The sequence below is a fragment of the Coregonus clupeaformis genome, chromosome 12 (genome assembly GCF_020615455.1).
Source record: "Coregonus clupeaformis isolate EN_2021a chromosome 12, ASM2061545v1, whole genome shotgun sequence".
In the NCBI taxonomy this organism is placed as follows: Eukaryota; Metazoa; Chordata; class Actinopteri; order Salmoniformes; family Salmonidae; genus Coregonus; species Coregonus clupeaformis.
This window is the reverse complement of record NC_059203.1, coordinates 61603317-61619005: the sequence shown is the minus strand read 5'-3', so window position 1 is coordinate 61619005 and position 15689 is coordinate 61603317. Positions and strand designations below refer to the sequence as shown.

Sequence of the window (15689 nt, the reverse complement as noted above, 5' to 3'; positions counted from 1 at the left end):
TGGTGCGGAGACAGCTTCTCGCCACGCCACTTGGTAGGAGCGACCGGTCAGGTAGGACGCAATCCAGGAGTGAGCCGCGCCGGGAGATGCCCAGCTCGGAGAGGGTGGAGAGGAGGATCTGATGGTTCACAGTATCAAAGGCAGCAGACAGGTCTAGAAGGACAAGAGCAGAGGAGAGAGAGTTAGCTTTAGCAGTGCGGAGAGCCTCCGTGACACAGAGAAGAGCAGTCTCAGTTGAATGACCAGTCCTGAAACCTGACTGGTTTGGATCAAGAAGGTCATTCTGAGAGAGATAGCAAGAGAGTTGGCTAAAGACGGCACGCTCAAAAGTTTTGGAAAGAAAAGAAAGAAGGGATACTGGTCTGTAGTTGTTGACATCAGTGTAATCGAGTGTTGGTTTTTTGAGAAGGGGTGCAACTCTCGCTCTCTTGAAGACGGAAGGGACATAGCCAGCGGTCAAGGATGAGTTGATCAGCGAGGTGAGGTAGGGGAGAAGGTCACCGGAGATGGTCTGGAGAAGAGAGGAGGGGATGGGGTCAAGCGGGCAGGTTGTTGGGCGGCCTGCAGTCACAAGTCGCAGGATTTTATCTGGAGAGAGAGGGGAGAAAGAAGTCAAAGCATAGGGTAGGGCAGTGTGAGTAGGACCAGCATTGTCATTAGACTTAACAAACGAGGATCGGATGTCGTCAACCTTCTTTTTCAAAGTGGTTGACGAAGTCATCCACAGAGAGAGGAGGGGGGGATTCAGCAGGGAGGAGAATGTGGCAAAAGAGCTTCCTAGGGTTAGAGGCAGATGCTTGGAATTTAGAGTGGTAGAAAGTGGCCTTAGCAGCAGAAACAGATGAAGAAAATGTAGAGAGGAGGGAGTGAAAAGATGCCAGGTCGGCAGGGAGTTTAGTTTTCTTCCATTTCCGCTCCGCTGCCCGGAGCTCTGTTCTGTGAGCTCGCAATGAGTCATCAAGCCACGGAGCTGGAGGGAGGACCGAGCCGGCCGGGAGGATAGGGGACACAGAGAGTCAAAGGATGCAGAAAGGGAGGAGAGGAGGGTTGAGGAGGCAGAATCAGGAGATTGGAGGGAGAAGGATTGAGCAGAGGGAAGAGATGATAGGATGGAAGAGGAGAGAGTAGTGGGAGAGAGAGAGCGAAGGTTGCGGCGGCGCATTAACATCTGTGTAGGGGCAGAGTGAGTAGTGTTGGAGGAGAGCGAGAGAGAAAAGGAAACAAAGTAGTGGTCGGAGACATGGAGGGGAGTTGCAGTGAGATTAGTAGAAGAGCAGCATCTAGTAAAGATGAGGTCAAGCGTATTGCCTGCCTTGTGAGTAGGGGTGGACGGTGAGAGGGTGAGGTCAAAAGAGGAGAGGAGTGGAAAGAAGGAGGCAGAGAGAAATGAGTCAAATGTAGACGTAGGGAGGTTGAAATCCCCCAAAACTGTGAGGGGTGAGCCATCCTCAGGAAAGGAACTTATCAAGGCGTCAAGCTCATTGATGAACTCTCCAAGGGAACCTGGAGGGCGATAGATGACAAGGATATTAAGCTTAAATGGGCTAGTGACTGTGACAGCATGGAATTCAAATGAGGAGATAGACAGATGGGTTAGGGGAAAATTGAGAATGTCCACTTGGGAGAGATGAGGATTCCTGTGCCACCACCCCCTCTGACCAGATGCTCTCGGGGTATGCGAGAACACATGGTCAGACGAGGAGAGAGCAGTAGGAGTAGCAGTGTTTTCAGTGGTAATCCATGTTTCCGTCAGCGCCAGGAAGTCGAGGGACTGGAGGTTAGCATAGGCTGGGATGAAGTCAGCTTTGTTGGCAGCAGAACGGCAGTTCCAGAGGCTGCCTGAGACCTGGAACTCCAGGTGTGGGGTGCGTGCAGGGACCACCAGGTTAGAGAGGCAGCAGCCACGCGGTGTGAGGCGTTTGTGTAGCCTGTGCGGAGAGGAGAGAACAGGGATAGGCAGAGACATAGTTGACAGGCTGTAGCAAATGGCTACAATAATGCAGAGGAGATCGGAATGAAATGAACTAAACATCTGGCAAAGGAGAGAGTAGGGCCTCCCTCACCAAAACCTCCACCTCAGAAACTATAATTGTTTCACTGAACCACCCGAACAAAAACTCTCCCAACTTCCACTTTTAGAAATTAGAATTGTTGTGAACTACAGCGGTTCAATGTTTCAAGGAATAGACTCAACTTACTTTATTCAGCTAGCTAACTATGACACCATAGCTAACTAGCATGCTAGCATCCAATAACACACAGTTTAGCACCAATACTTGGTTACAACAAGCTACCAATAGTGTGTTAACACACTAAACAGATGATTCGTGTCCGTGTCTAGTTCCTTTCATAACGCAGCAATAATTAAACGTTGGCTAGCTAGCACAAATATATTGTATTTAGCTGCTACAGTACAGTTAGCTGGTCGTGTTGGCTAGCTAGCAGTGGCTACTGTGTTGACTTTGTTTGAAAAACCGGCTAGCTAGCTAGCTTCGTGCTACACCGGCACCGCCGAAAACAATGCTAACCTACAATAACTACCCACAGCAGCCCACGATGCCTAACTATGACACCATAGCTAACTAACATGCTAGCATCCAATAACACACAGTTTAGCACCAATACTTGGTTACAACAAACTACCAATAGTGTGTTAACACACTAAACAGATAATTTGTGTCCGTGTCTAGTTCCTTTCATAACGCAGCAAAAATTAAACGTTGGCTAGCTAGCACAAATATATTGTATTTAGCTACTACAGTACAGTTAGCTGGTCGTGTTGGCTAGCTAGCAATGGCTACTGTCCTGTTGTGTTCTCCTCCACAAACTTCAAAGTGTTTCTTTTCAAATAGTATCAAGAATATGCATATCCTTGCTTCAGGTCCTGAGGAAATTGAAAAGAAGAGCTGTTCCTTAAGAGGGTTTATGTAAATGTAATATTTCAGTTTTTCATTTTTTATACATTTGCTAAAATTGTATAAAAAACCTGTTTTTGCTTTGTTATTATGGGGTATTGTGTGTAGATTAAAGACGGGGGAAAAAACTATTTCATCCATTTTAGAATGAGGCTGTAACGTAACAAAATGTGGAAAAAGTGAAGGGGTCTGAATACTTTCCGAATGCACTGTAATATTCACAGAACATTATGAATCTTCTCTTTTGGAGTTTAACTGTGAACAGTTAGTTAAAGTGATCTATGACTTCTATGATAAAAGATAGGTAGATAAAATACATGTAGCTTTGGTTTCATTTCTCAGTCAGTCCCATCCAAAGAGAACAGAGGAGAATGGAGGAGTGAGGACTTCCATAGAGGTTAAATTCAATCCTGTCAGAAGAATATGAAGTACACAGAGTCAGATATAATGAGAAGCTACCCCTTTGCTCTGAGGTGATGACCCTTATTAATCTAAGTTATCCTGATTCATGATCTATATTGCATCATTGTGTGTGTGATCTAGCATGTGCAGCTCTCATCTAACTCTGGGTTATAGTGATCTACTGTATCATGGTCTGTTTCATCTTCATAGGGCTCATAAAGTGCATTTCCTTCTCCTTGATTTCTCTATATTCATAGAGAAAAATGTATTTAAGTGTCACTCCACAATGATACAATAATACAAAATACAGATAAAGAAAATAAAAAACACATAGTGGCCCACTCAAATTGAGTTTTGAGACACTAAAACAGTCAAATATGTTACAGGCGTCATCTATAATGCATTACATAATCTATACACACGTATGCATAAACAAAAACAAAACAAAGTACAGTGGATGAAAGGACAATTAGGCAATTATAAAGAAACATCTCTGTTGTAGGATAAGGTGGCAGGCTTTGGTGCAGGCATTTACATTCATATGCAGATGATCATCCCCATAACAACTAGCCTCCAATAGTGAGATATCTTCCCACTAATAGGAAGATCAAATGGTGAACAAGATGAAATACATCCCCCTTAGCATTTACTCATAGACACTGATAGATCTGAAAGGATTAGATCAGGGTTTCCTAAACTCGGTCCTCGGGACCCCAAGGGGTGCACTTTTTGGTTTTTGCCCTAGCACTACACAATTGATTAAAATAATAAACTAATCATGAAGCTTCGATCATTTGAATCGGATGTGTAGTGTTAGGGCAAAAACCAAAATGTGCATCCCTTGGGGTCCCGAGGACTGAGTTTGGGAAACGCTGGATTAGATGGATGTAAGTAATGAGCAATGGAGAAACTTCATCTACCAGAGGCCTAGTTAGAGCTCCCCCCTCTCTCTCTCTCTCTCTCTCTCTCTCTCTCTCTCTCTCTCTCTCTCTCTCTCTCTCTCTCTATCTCTCTCTCTCGCGCTCTCTCTCTCAAATGTAAACTGCTTCCCTCACACACGCACATGTAACCTGTGTTACCTGTCTCTCCTCCAGATATGATGTGGACTCTAAAAGCCCAGACCTGTCCAAACACGTGAGTGACACACCCTCTCAGACCTACAGACACAGATGAACAGGGAATGGCCAAAACACCCAACAATAATCAACATAGTTGTCTGAAACCATTGACTTTCAAAGTTATCATTGACCAATACAAGTTAACAGAATTTTCTGAACAGAATTATCAGAGCTAAAAGCATAGGACTCATCATGAACAACTGATGGAATGTTCAGAGAGATGAAACATTAGAGTCCTGCACTCTGATTGGCCAAGCTCTCCTTATCTATGACTCTGGTCTGATCATGACGTTGCATGGTTTGACTAGTTGTGCCCGCTACATGTTGCATGCTCTGTCAACAAACTACCTTCATGGATTTATGCAAACCAACGTCAAAGAACTTGCCAAAGAACCATCCAGGTATCCAAATATACAGCATGAAATTAATGCTATGAACCTTTTGTTTGTTCATACAATGTGGTTGTTACTACAAGTACATACAATGGCTCCATGACCATACAGTAGGGCATACCTTCTGTATGTTCAGTATGCCTGGATCCAGTGCATCCAGTGAAAAAAGGACAATTAGGCAATTATAAAGAAACGTCTCCATTGGAGGGTAAGGTGGCAGGCTTTAGTGCAGGATTTATATTCATATGCAGATGATTAGTAGTTGTACTACTGTTGTAGAATAATGTACCTTCTGTGTCCTCAACTAGACTAGAATCGATCATGAAATACCTTTATGCATTGGTCTTCACATTTGAATTGGATAAACAGGATGTATGAATCATCATGTCACTATTTGACTGCTAATAAGAGGATAACAATCTTCACATTCTGTTGCTTGGGAGACTGTTGGGACAAAACACATTCAGAGAGACATTCATGCACAGAATAATCAATTGAACAGATTATTTGATGTTTTTGGATACAAATAGAAGATTTGCATATCTCCAACTGCATGATTTTTTAATGAATTTTATTCCTCCCTGATGTTTTATTTTATTTATTTTATTTATTAACAGCTCTTACATGACACCTAATCTGTATTATTTCCTGCTACACTTCCTGGTTTGAGCGGTGCTAGGTGTTCTGGGTATTGTAGTGTTTGTGTGTATATGATATGTTCTGTTGTGGTTGTTTTGTTGTTGTTGTTGACCCTGCTGCCTGCTCTCCCCTGCCCTCTGGAAGCCTTCTGATCTCAACGTACGTCTCTGCCTCTTTCCTTTTCTTTTAGTACTGTAGCTGTAGTATATTGTAGCTAGAGATACAGAAAACACATGCAGCTGTAATGCATGTAACACACTCTAATAACCTCTGTATATAACCTCCCTCCCTTCTTTCGCTCTCACTATCCTTTCACCTTGTCCAATCTTCACCCCAACTCCCTTCATCCCTGTTTACTTCCCCTCTCCCTATGTCTCCCCTTTGTAACCCTGTATCTCCTCCATCCTGTCTCCATCTGTCTCTTCTTCCCTTCCTCTCACTCTCTCTCTCCCTCCTTCCCCTCCCCCTCTCAGGACTTCTTGGGTCAGGTGTTCTGTACCCTGGGGGAGATCGTAGGGTCACCTGCCAGTCGATTGGAGAAACCACTGGGGTGAGTCTCTGATAATATCATACCTGTTTTCAAACCGCTGTTGTCCTAAATGAGATCATTATGGATGAAAAGTTGGCCGCTATTGTCGTGGAAATTCTAATCAATAATGAGGAGAGACAAGGTCAATCACCAATCAGGATATTACTTTATTCAAAACGTATTAATAAGGTAGTAAGTGAGGCTGGTCGACCCAACACTCTTGAGTGTTGGGCCGAGAGCTCTGACATAGAGACAATACAAATATATTTTTTAGCAAAGATACACCCTCTCAGTCTACATGACAAACAGCAGATGTGTTAAATGAGTCAAAAGGTTAGGATTTGTATGAAATAAATTAATAATTTACAGCAGATAGTATCTGCTATGAAGACTGTTGTCATTGTATGGAAACCAGGGTTTGGCCCCCAAGACGAGGTTCTTATCAACATTATCCATACCCGAGCCATCTCTCCCTGGTACCTTACATTACACAAACACCAACTCATTGTATGGAATGCGTGCAATGCAAATAGTCTTGGTAGCCATTTGATTAGATGTTCAGGAGTCTTATGGCTTGAGGGTAGAAGCTGTTTAGAAGCCTCTTGGACCTAGACTTGCCGCTCCGGTACCGCTTGCCGTGCGGTAGCAGAGAGAACAGTCTATGTCTAGGGTGGCTGGAGTTTTCGACAATTTTTAGGGCCTTCCTCTGACACCACCTGGTATAGAGGTCCTGGATGGCAGGAAGCTTGGCCCCAGTGATGTACTGGGCCGTATGCACTACCCTCTGTAGGGCCTTGCAGTCAGAGGCTGAGCAGTTACCATACCAGGCAGTGATGCAACCAGTCAGGATGCTCTCAATGGTGCAGCTGTAGAACCTTTTGAGGATCTGAGGACCCATGCCAAATCTTTTCAGTCTCCTTCGGGGGAATAGGTTTTGTCGTGCCGTCTTCACGACTGTCTTGGTGTGCTTGGACCATGTTAGTTTGTTGGTGATGTGGACAGCAAGGAACTTAAAGCTCTCAACCTGCTCCACTACAGCCCCGTCAATGAGAATGGGGGCGTGCTCTGTCCTTTTCTTTTTCCTGTAGTCCACAATCATCTCCTTTGTCTTGATCACGTTGAGGGAGAGGTTGTTGTCCTGGCACCACACGGCCAGGTCTCTGACCTCCTCCCTATAGGCTGTCTCATAGTTGTCGGTGATCAGGCCAACCATTGTTGTGTCATCAGCAAACTTAATGATGGTGTTGGAGTCGTGCCTGGCCATGCAGTCATGAGTGAACAGGGAGTACCGGAGGGGACTGAGCACGCACCCCTGAGGGGCCCCTGTGTTGAGGATCAGCGTGGCGGATGTGTTGTTACCCCTACCCTTACCACCTGGGGGCAGCCCGTCAGGAAGTCCAGGATCCAGTTGCAGAGGGAGGTGTTTAGTCCCAGGGTCCTTAGCTTAGTGATGAGCTTTGAGGGCACTATGATGTTGAACGCTGAGCTGTAGCCAATGAATAGCATTCTCACATAGGTGTTCCTTTTGTCCAGGTGTGAAAGGGCAGTGTGGAGCGCAATAGAGATTGCATCATCTGTGGATCTGTTGGGGCGGTATGCAAATTGGAGTGGGTCTAGGGTTTCTGGAATAATGGTGTTGATGTGAGCCATGACCAGCCTTTCAAAGCACTTCATGGCTACAGATGTGAGTGCTACGGGTCGGTAGTCATTTAGGCAGGTTACCTTAGTGTTCTTGGGCACAGGGACTATGGAAACATGTTGGTATTACAGACTCAGACAAGGAGAGGTTGAAAATGTCAGTGAAGACACTTGCCAGTTGGTCAGCACATGCTCGGAGTACATGTCCTGGTAATCCATCTGGCCCTGCGGCCTTGTGAATGTTGACCTGTTTAAAGGTCTTACTCACATCGGCTACAGAGAGTGTGATCACACAGTCGTCTGGAACAGCTGATGCTCTCATGCATGTTTCAGTGTTACTTCCCTCGAAGCGAGCATAGAAGGCATTTAACTCATCTTATTGGCTCGGATCACTGGGCAGCTTGTGGCTGTGCTTCCCTTTGTAGTCTGTAATAGTTTGCAAGCCCTGCCACATCCGACGAGCATCGGAGCCGGTGTAGTACGATTCGATCTTAGTATTGACGCTTTGCCTGTTTGATGGTTCGTTGGAGGGCATAGCGGGATTTCTTATAAGTTTCCGGGTTAGAGTCCCGCTCCTTGAAAGCGGCAGCTCTACCCTTTAGCTCATTGCCTGTTGCCTGTAATCCATGGCTTCTGGTTGGGGTATGTACATACAGTAACTGTGGGGACAACGTCATCGATGCACTTATTGATGAAGCCAGTGACTGATGTGGTGTACTCCTCAATGCTATCGGAAGAATCCCGAAACATATTCCAGTCTCTGCTAGCAAAACAATCCTGTAGCTTAGCATCTGCTTCATCTGACCACTTTTTTATTAACTTAGTCACTGGTGCTTCCTGCTTTCGTTTTGCTTGTAGGCAGGAATCAGGAGGATAGAATTGTGGTCAGATTTGCCAAATGGAGGGTGAGGGAGAGCTTTGTACGTGCCTCTGGATGAGCGTTTGCTTATGGCCGTATACAGCTCGCCATTATATCTTTGTGGTGGTAAATAGACAGCTATGAAGAATATAGATGAAAACTCTCTTGGTAGATAGTGTGGTGTACAGCTTATCATGAGATACTCTACCTCAGGCGAGCAAAACCTTGAGACTTCATTAGATATCTTGCACCAGCAGTTGTTTACAAATATACATAGACCGCCACCCCTTATTTTACCAGAGGCTGCTGTTTTATCCTGCTGATAGAGTATATAACCCGCCAGCTGTATGTTATTCATGTCGTAGTTCAGCCACGACTTGGTGAACCATAAGATATTACCGTTTTTAATGTCCCGTTGTAGGATATACGTGCTTGTAGTTTGTCCGCTTTATTATCAAGCGATTGTATGTTGGCCAATAGTACCGATGGCAAAGGCAGATTAGCCACTCATCGCCGGCTCCTTACCAGGCACCCTGATTACTCCAGATACCCCTATCTTGAGTAAAACCCATCTCCTTGACCACACACCTAGACTAGCTGCAGGGAGCTGGAGTAGAAACCATCCCTTTACAAAAACACAGCATTAGTAGGGCAGAAATGTCTTACTATTTGTTAAACAAAGCAGGTAAACATGTTACATGTTAATTTCTTTCTCACACTATCCACTGTCATGTGGTGCTGAACGCCAGATCTCTGGGATCTGTTTTCACCACTGTCCATGGTTCTGAAATCTCTGATCCCAGCTATTTGCTTGTTGTTAACTTAAGCACAATTGGACCTTTTGCTCTTGTTGTGGCAAGCCACACACCCTTGTTTTCCACCTGTGTCAGTTGGGATTGTTTTTCAGGAACCCTAATGTTGCTGAAGTGCCTGCCTGAAACTGCTGGTACCCCGAAACTGCTGGTTTCTGAAACTGCTGGGTCCATTTCAAGGCTGTTGGTTGTTGTTGTGTGATAATGAGAATAGATGGGTCTTGTTTTTGACATATTCTAATGAGACCATGTTGAAAGAAATGGGAGAGAAAGACAAACAAAAGAAAAATAATGAGAAAAGAAGATTACTTAGAACAGAGAGGGAAGTAGAATGAGAGAGAAATAAATACAATTGTACTCGTTCCAACAGATGTTTCCGATGGATAATTATTGTCATTAGAGAAAGGGGTTGAGGCGCTGAACCAGAATTACTACAATTAGTAGTAATAGTGCCGTGGGATTCATTTAAGATACTCTTTGAAAAGGTAGGGTTTCAGACGTTTTCGGAAGATGGGCAGGGACTCTGCTGTCCTGGTTCCACCATTGGGGTGCCAGGACAGAGAAGAGCATTGACTGGGCTGAGGGGAGCTGACCCCCTTAGGGGTGGGACGGCCAAGAGATCAGAGTAGATAGTACGTTCAAGTGTTTTGGAAAAGAAAAGAAAGAAGATACTGGTCTGTAGTTTTGAGATCAGATGTGGCAGAACAGAGTACTCGGGTTGGGGTGTAGGGTTTGAACATAGCTTGAAGGTAGGGAGGGGCAGTTCCTCTTGCTCTTCCATAGGCAAACACCATGGTATTGTAGTGGATGTGAGCTTCGACTGGAAGCCAGTGGAGTTTTCTCAGGAGTGGGGTGACATGGGAGAACTTAGGAATGTTGAACACCAGGTGGGCTGTGGCATTCTGGATAAGTTGCAGGGGTTTGATGGCACAAGCAGGGAGCCCAGGCAACAGACAATTGCAGTAGTCGAGACAGGAGATGACAAGAGTCTGGATTAGGACCTGCACCGCTTCCTGTTTGAGGAAGGGTAGTACTCTAACGATGTTGTAGAGCATGAACCTGCAGGAGCTAGTCACTGCTTTGATGTTTGCAGAGAATTTCAGGGTGCTGACCAGGGTCAAGCCAAGGTTCTTTGCACCCTCAAGGGGGACACCATGGAATTGTCAACCATGATGGAGAGGTCATAAAGCGGGCAGGCCTTCTCCAGGAGGAAGAGCAGCTCTGTCTTGTCGATGTTGAACTTAAGGCGGTGGGCCGATATCCAAGCTGAGATGTCTCCACGTCACCTGGTAGGAGCGACCTGCCAGGTAGGATGCAATCCAAGAGTGTGCAGAGCCTGAGACACCCAGCCCTGAGAGGGTGGAGAGGAGGATCTGATGGATGAGAACAGAGGAGAGAGAGTCAGCTTTGGCAGAGTGAAGAGCCTCCGTGACTCAGAGGAGAGCGGTCTCAGCTGAGTGAGCCGTCTTGAAGCCTGACTGGTTAGGATCAAGAAAATCATTCTGAGAGAGATAACGTGAGAGTTAGCCATAGATAGTACGTTCAAGTGTTTTGGAAAAGAAAAGAAAGAAGATACTGGTCTGTAGTTTTTGATATCAAAGGGGTCAAGTGTTGGTTTCTTGAGGAGGGGAGCGACTTTGGCCATCTTGAAGTCAGAGGGGATGAAGCCAGTGGTCAGGGATGAGTTGATGAGGAAAGTGAGGAATGGGAGAAGGTCTCCAGAGATGGTCTGGAGGAGGGGATGGGGTCGAGCGGGCAGGTTGTCGGGCGACTGGACATCACAAGTTGCAGGATTTCATCTGGAGAGAGAGCGGCGAAAGAGGTCACTTATTTTCAAAGTGGTTGACAAAGTCACCCATGGAGAGGGAGGAGGAGAAGGTTGAGGATTAAGGAGGGAGGAGAAGATGAAAAGAAAGGTGGATTTTTTTTCTCCCAGGGTTAGAGGCAGAAGCTTGAAATGTCGAGTGATAAGTTTAGTTTTCCTTCATTTCCTCTCAGCTGCCCGCAGCCCTATTCTGTAAGCTCGCATTGAGTCAGTAAGCCACAGAGCAGGAGGGGAGAGCCAGCCAGGAGGAAATGGGACAGGGAGAGTCATAGGATGCGGAAAGGGTGGAGAGTAGGGTCAAAGAGGCAGAATCAGGAAACAGGAGAGAGAAGGAAGAGATGACAGGATAGAAGAGGAGAGAGTAGTGGGAGAGAGAGATCAAAGATTGCAATGGTGCATGACCATTGCCACTCAGTAGTGGCTGAGTGGTTAGGATTGGTGGAGAGAGGGATAGAAAAATAAACAAAGTAGTGATCAACACAGAGGGGGGTTGTAGTGAGATTAGTAGGTGAACAGCCTCTAGTAAAGATGAGGTCAAGTGCGTTGCCTGCCTTGTGAGTGGGAGGGGACTGGGAAAGGGTGAGGTCAAAAGAGGAAAGGAGAGGAAAGAAAGACTTGGAAAGAAATGAATCGAAGTCAGGCATCAGGAGGTTTAAGTCACTCAGTACAATGAGTGGTAAACCATCTTCGGGAAATTAGCTTATCAAGGTGTCAAGCTCATTGAGGAACTCTCCATCTGCTGGGCGATAGATGGCATCAATGTAAAGCTTGAGTGGACAAGTGACAGTGACAACATGGAATTCAAATGAGGAGGTGAGACAGGTGAGAGAGGGGGAAAAGAGAAAATCTCCACAGGAGAAATGATTAGCCCTGTGCCACCACCGCAATGACCAGATCCTCTCGGACTAATCAGATGACGATAGAACAGCTGGAGTAGCAGTGTTCTCTGGGGTAATCCGTATCTCCGTCAGCGTCAAAAAGTGTAGAGACTTAAGGGCAACATAGGCTGAGCAGTCCCGTGTAGCTCAGTTGGTAGAGCATGGCGCTTGCAACGCCAGGGTTGTGGGTTCGATTCCCACGGGGGACCAGTATGAAAATGTATGCACTCACTAACTGTAAGTCGCTCTGGATAATAGCATCTTTTAAATGACTAAAATGTAACATGTAAATGAACCAGTTATGTTTATGTAGAACTGTCCACAAGAGGTTGGGGCCTATGTGACAGAACTGAAAGCGGGGATACGAATGTGACAGGGGTGAAAGTGGGGACGAGCGGGAGTGCATGAAGAGCATAGGAGTGTGAGTTGAGGCGGTAAGTTGAGGAGATGGGGAGAAGAATGTGTGACAGGGATCAAAGTGCAATTGTGGGAGTTTGTTTGCTTAGTTCATGATTAAAGCACAACACTACCCCCCCTACTGCAGGTATACAGGCTGCTTTATTAAAGATAAGAATCTGAAGGAGGTTTTGAAATTAAACCTCTAAAGTCTAAACCATTGGCTTAAGCTAACATACAGTATGGAATTGTTTTAAGATGGTCATACCATGGATCATTTAGCTATTTGATTTTGAATTTTAGGACCCCTTTAGGTATAACAATTATATATTGAATTTGGCCTCTACTACTATAGCCCATAGAAACGCATTGAATAACACATTCATAAATGACAAAAATAATAAGGTTTTGAAGTGTCTGTGCTATATCTAGGAGACATAAGAAAGCTCAGGAAATATTTTTGTTTTTTTGGACACATACTTAACCCCTTATTTTTGTTGGCACAAAACTACCTTCACACCTCCATTCATTTGTATGGGTTACATTCAGACGAGTACTCTGACACTTGTGGGGGTCATAGAGCAAAACGGAGAACACCATCGTGTTCGTGAGAGTCTCCCCTTTCCACAGACATTTTCGTGAGAAAACTGATTTTCGGGATGTCTCATTGTCTAACAAACACCGCTGTAGCACGGCCACCTTCCAGCAGATGCAGAAGTCCGACATAGGCGGATGCGGTGGATTGAGACGCAGCCCATGCATAAGCTGACATATTTTTATTTTTATTATGTTACTTACATCAATAGACTCTTAAGATTTTAGTGAGCTTTCATGAGCTATCCAACTACCTGGTGTCACGTATACTCCCCCTCTGGCCTCTAGGCCTCTGGCACACCTGTCAACATCGTTACGCGCACCAGCGCCTCGTCAGACTCACCTGGACTCCATCACCTTCCTGATTACCTCCCCTATATATGTCACTTCCTTTGGTTCCTTCCCTAAGCGTTATTGATTCTGTTACTCTGTTCCTGTCTGTACGCTACTCTTGTTTTGTTCCATGTTTATTTATCATTAAATGCACTCCCTGTACTTGCTTCCCGACTCCCAGTGTACATTGTTACACCTGGATACCACCCGTGGACTAATGCCATTGGGCATGCCAGGATCATCACACACACAGAGGCACGCACGCATGCACACAGTATTGTGGTGGCAGCATTATGCTATGGGTATGCTTGACATCGGCAGGGACTGAAAGGAGCAAAGCCCAGGTAAAAAGTTGAAAACCCGACTCAGTCTTCTGAAAACCTAACCCTGGGATAGAGTTGTATTTTTTCAGCGAGACAATTATACATATTTTAATGCCAAAGACACACCAGAATGACTTTCCAAGAGGTATTGATAGTTCCTTTGCGGTCTCGTTTCAGTCCGGACTTTAATCTGTTAAAAAAAACAGATAAGGTTTGAATTTTGCTGTCCATCAATGATTCTATCAATGATTCCCAACCAAATTTCATGAGCTTGAGCAATTTTGACAAAAACAATGGATATACAGTATGTTGCCCTAAGAGTTGTGCAACGTTGGTAGAATCTCATTCCAAATTATTAACAGCTGTAAAGGCAGCCAAAGGTGCTTCCACCAAGTATTAACACAGTGGGGTGGAGACTTGATGATATTTATTTTATAGTATTTTTTCTTGATTTGGAAAATCTTCTATAACTTTCTTTCACTTTGAGAATGTGGAGTAGGTTATGTAGATCTGTAGGTAAAACAATCTAATTTAATCCCTTTTTAGATAAAAAAAATATAAATTACATTGTATATGATTCTAGGGGGTCAAAAGTAACATTGCAGTAGTTCTGTTCTCGGTCTATTTAATTCTGTTAGCGGTCTATTTGATTTCAACAATTTACCCTAGAAATGAAATTACAGTTGCTAATGGTAGAGAACATGTATAAGTTCTTTGTCATAAAATATGGTGTCTCTAGCTCTATCGATCTCTGGGTAATTAGTAAAAAAATTAAAGTGTTACTTTCGTCCCAGTTGTCCCCTACCCACAGATCAAATTGATTTCAACAGTACTTGATCGAGTCCACTGCTGCACTGTTGTAAAATGTCACTATTGCATATGATTTGTATATTAACATATATGGGACATTTTGGAGAACACTTGGATTTGTTAGACACATACATACAGTGGGGGAAAAAAGTATTTAGTCAGCCACCAATTGTGCAAGTTCTCCCACTTAAAAAGATGAGAGAGGCCTGTAATTTTCATCATAGGTACACGTCAACTATGACAGACAAATTGAGAATTTTTTCTCCAGAAAATCACATTGTAGGATTTTTTATGAATTTATTTGCAAATTATGGTGGAAAATAAGTATTTGGTCACCTACAAACAAGCAAGATTTCTGGCTCTCACAGACCTGTAACTTCTTCTTTAAGAGGCTCATCTGTCCTCCACTCGTTACCTGTATTAATGGCACCTGTTTGAACTTGTTATCAGTATAAAAGACACCTGTCCACAACCTCAAACAGTCACACTCCAAACTCCACTATGGCCAAGACCAAATAGCTGTCAAAGGACACCAGAAACAAAATTGTAGACCTGCTCCAGGCTGGGAAGACTGAATCTGCAATAGGTAAGCAGCTTGGTTTGAAGAAATCAACTGTGGGAGCAATTATTAGGAAATGGAAGACATACAAGACCACTAATAATCTCCCTCGATCTGGGGCTCCACGCAAGATCTCACCCCGTGGGGTCAAAATGATCACAAGAACGGTGAGTAAAAATCCCAGAACCACACGGGGGGACCTAGTGAATGACCTGCAGAGAGCTGGGACCAAAGTAACAAAGCCTACCATCAGTAACACATACGCCGCCAGGGACTCAAATCCTGCAGTGCCAGACGTGTCCCCCTGCTTAAGCCAGTACATGTCCAGGCCCGTCTGAAGTTTGCTAGAGTGCATTTGGATGATCCAGAAGAGGATTGGGAGAATGTCATATGGTCAGATGAAACCAAAATATAACTTTTTGGTATAAACTCAACTCGTCGTGTTTGGAGGACAAAGAATGCTGAGTTGCATCCAAAGAACACCATACCTACTGTGAAGCATGGGGGTGGAAACATCATGCTTTGGGGCTGTTTTTCTGCAAAGGGACCAGGACGACTGATCCGTGTAAAGGAAAGAATGAATGGGGCCAAGTATCGTGAGATTATGAGTGAAAATCTCCTTCCATCAGCAAGGGCATTGAAGATGAAACGTGGCTGGGTCTTTCAG

The 15689-nt window shown here is 44.6% G+C and overlaps 1 protein-coding gene across 2 annotated transcripts in view; it reads left to right on the top strand.

Moving 5' to 3' along the window:
• The window catches only part of LOC121578330 (copine-5), a 290164-nt gene that overhangs the window by 93204 nt on the left and 181271 nt on the right, over positions 1-15689 (top strand). Inside the window, exons 5-7 of one of the 2 annotated variants that reach the window (XM_045223995.1) lie at positions 4412-4451; positions 5611-5625; positions 5940-6016. In XM_045223995.1, the coding sequence (XP_045079930.1) occupies positions 4412-4451; positions 5611-5625; positions 5940-6016 (132 nt within the window). The remainder of the gene's footprint in view (positions 1-4411; positions 4452-5610; positions 5626-5939; positions 6017-15689) is intronic. The other variant, XM_041892641.2, reaches the window with a different exon arrangement.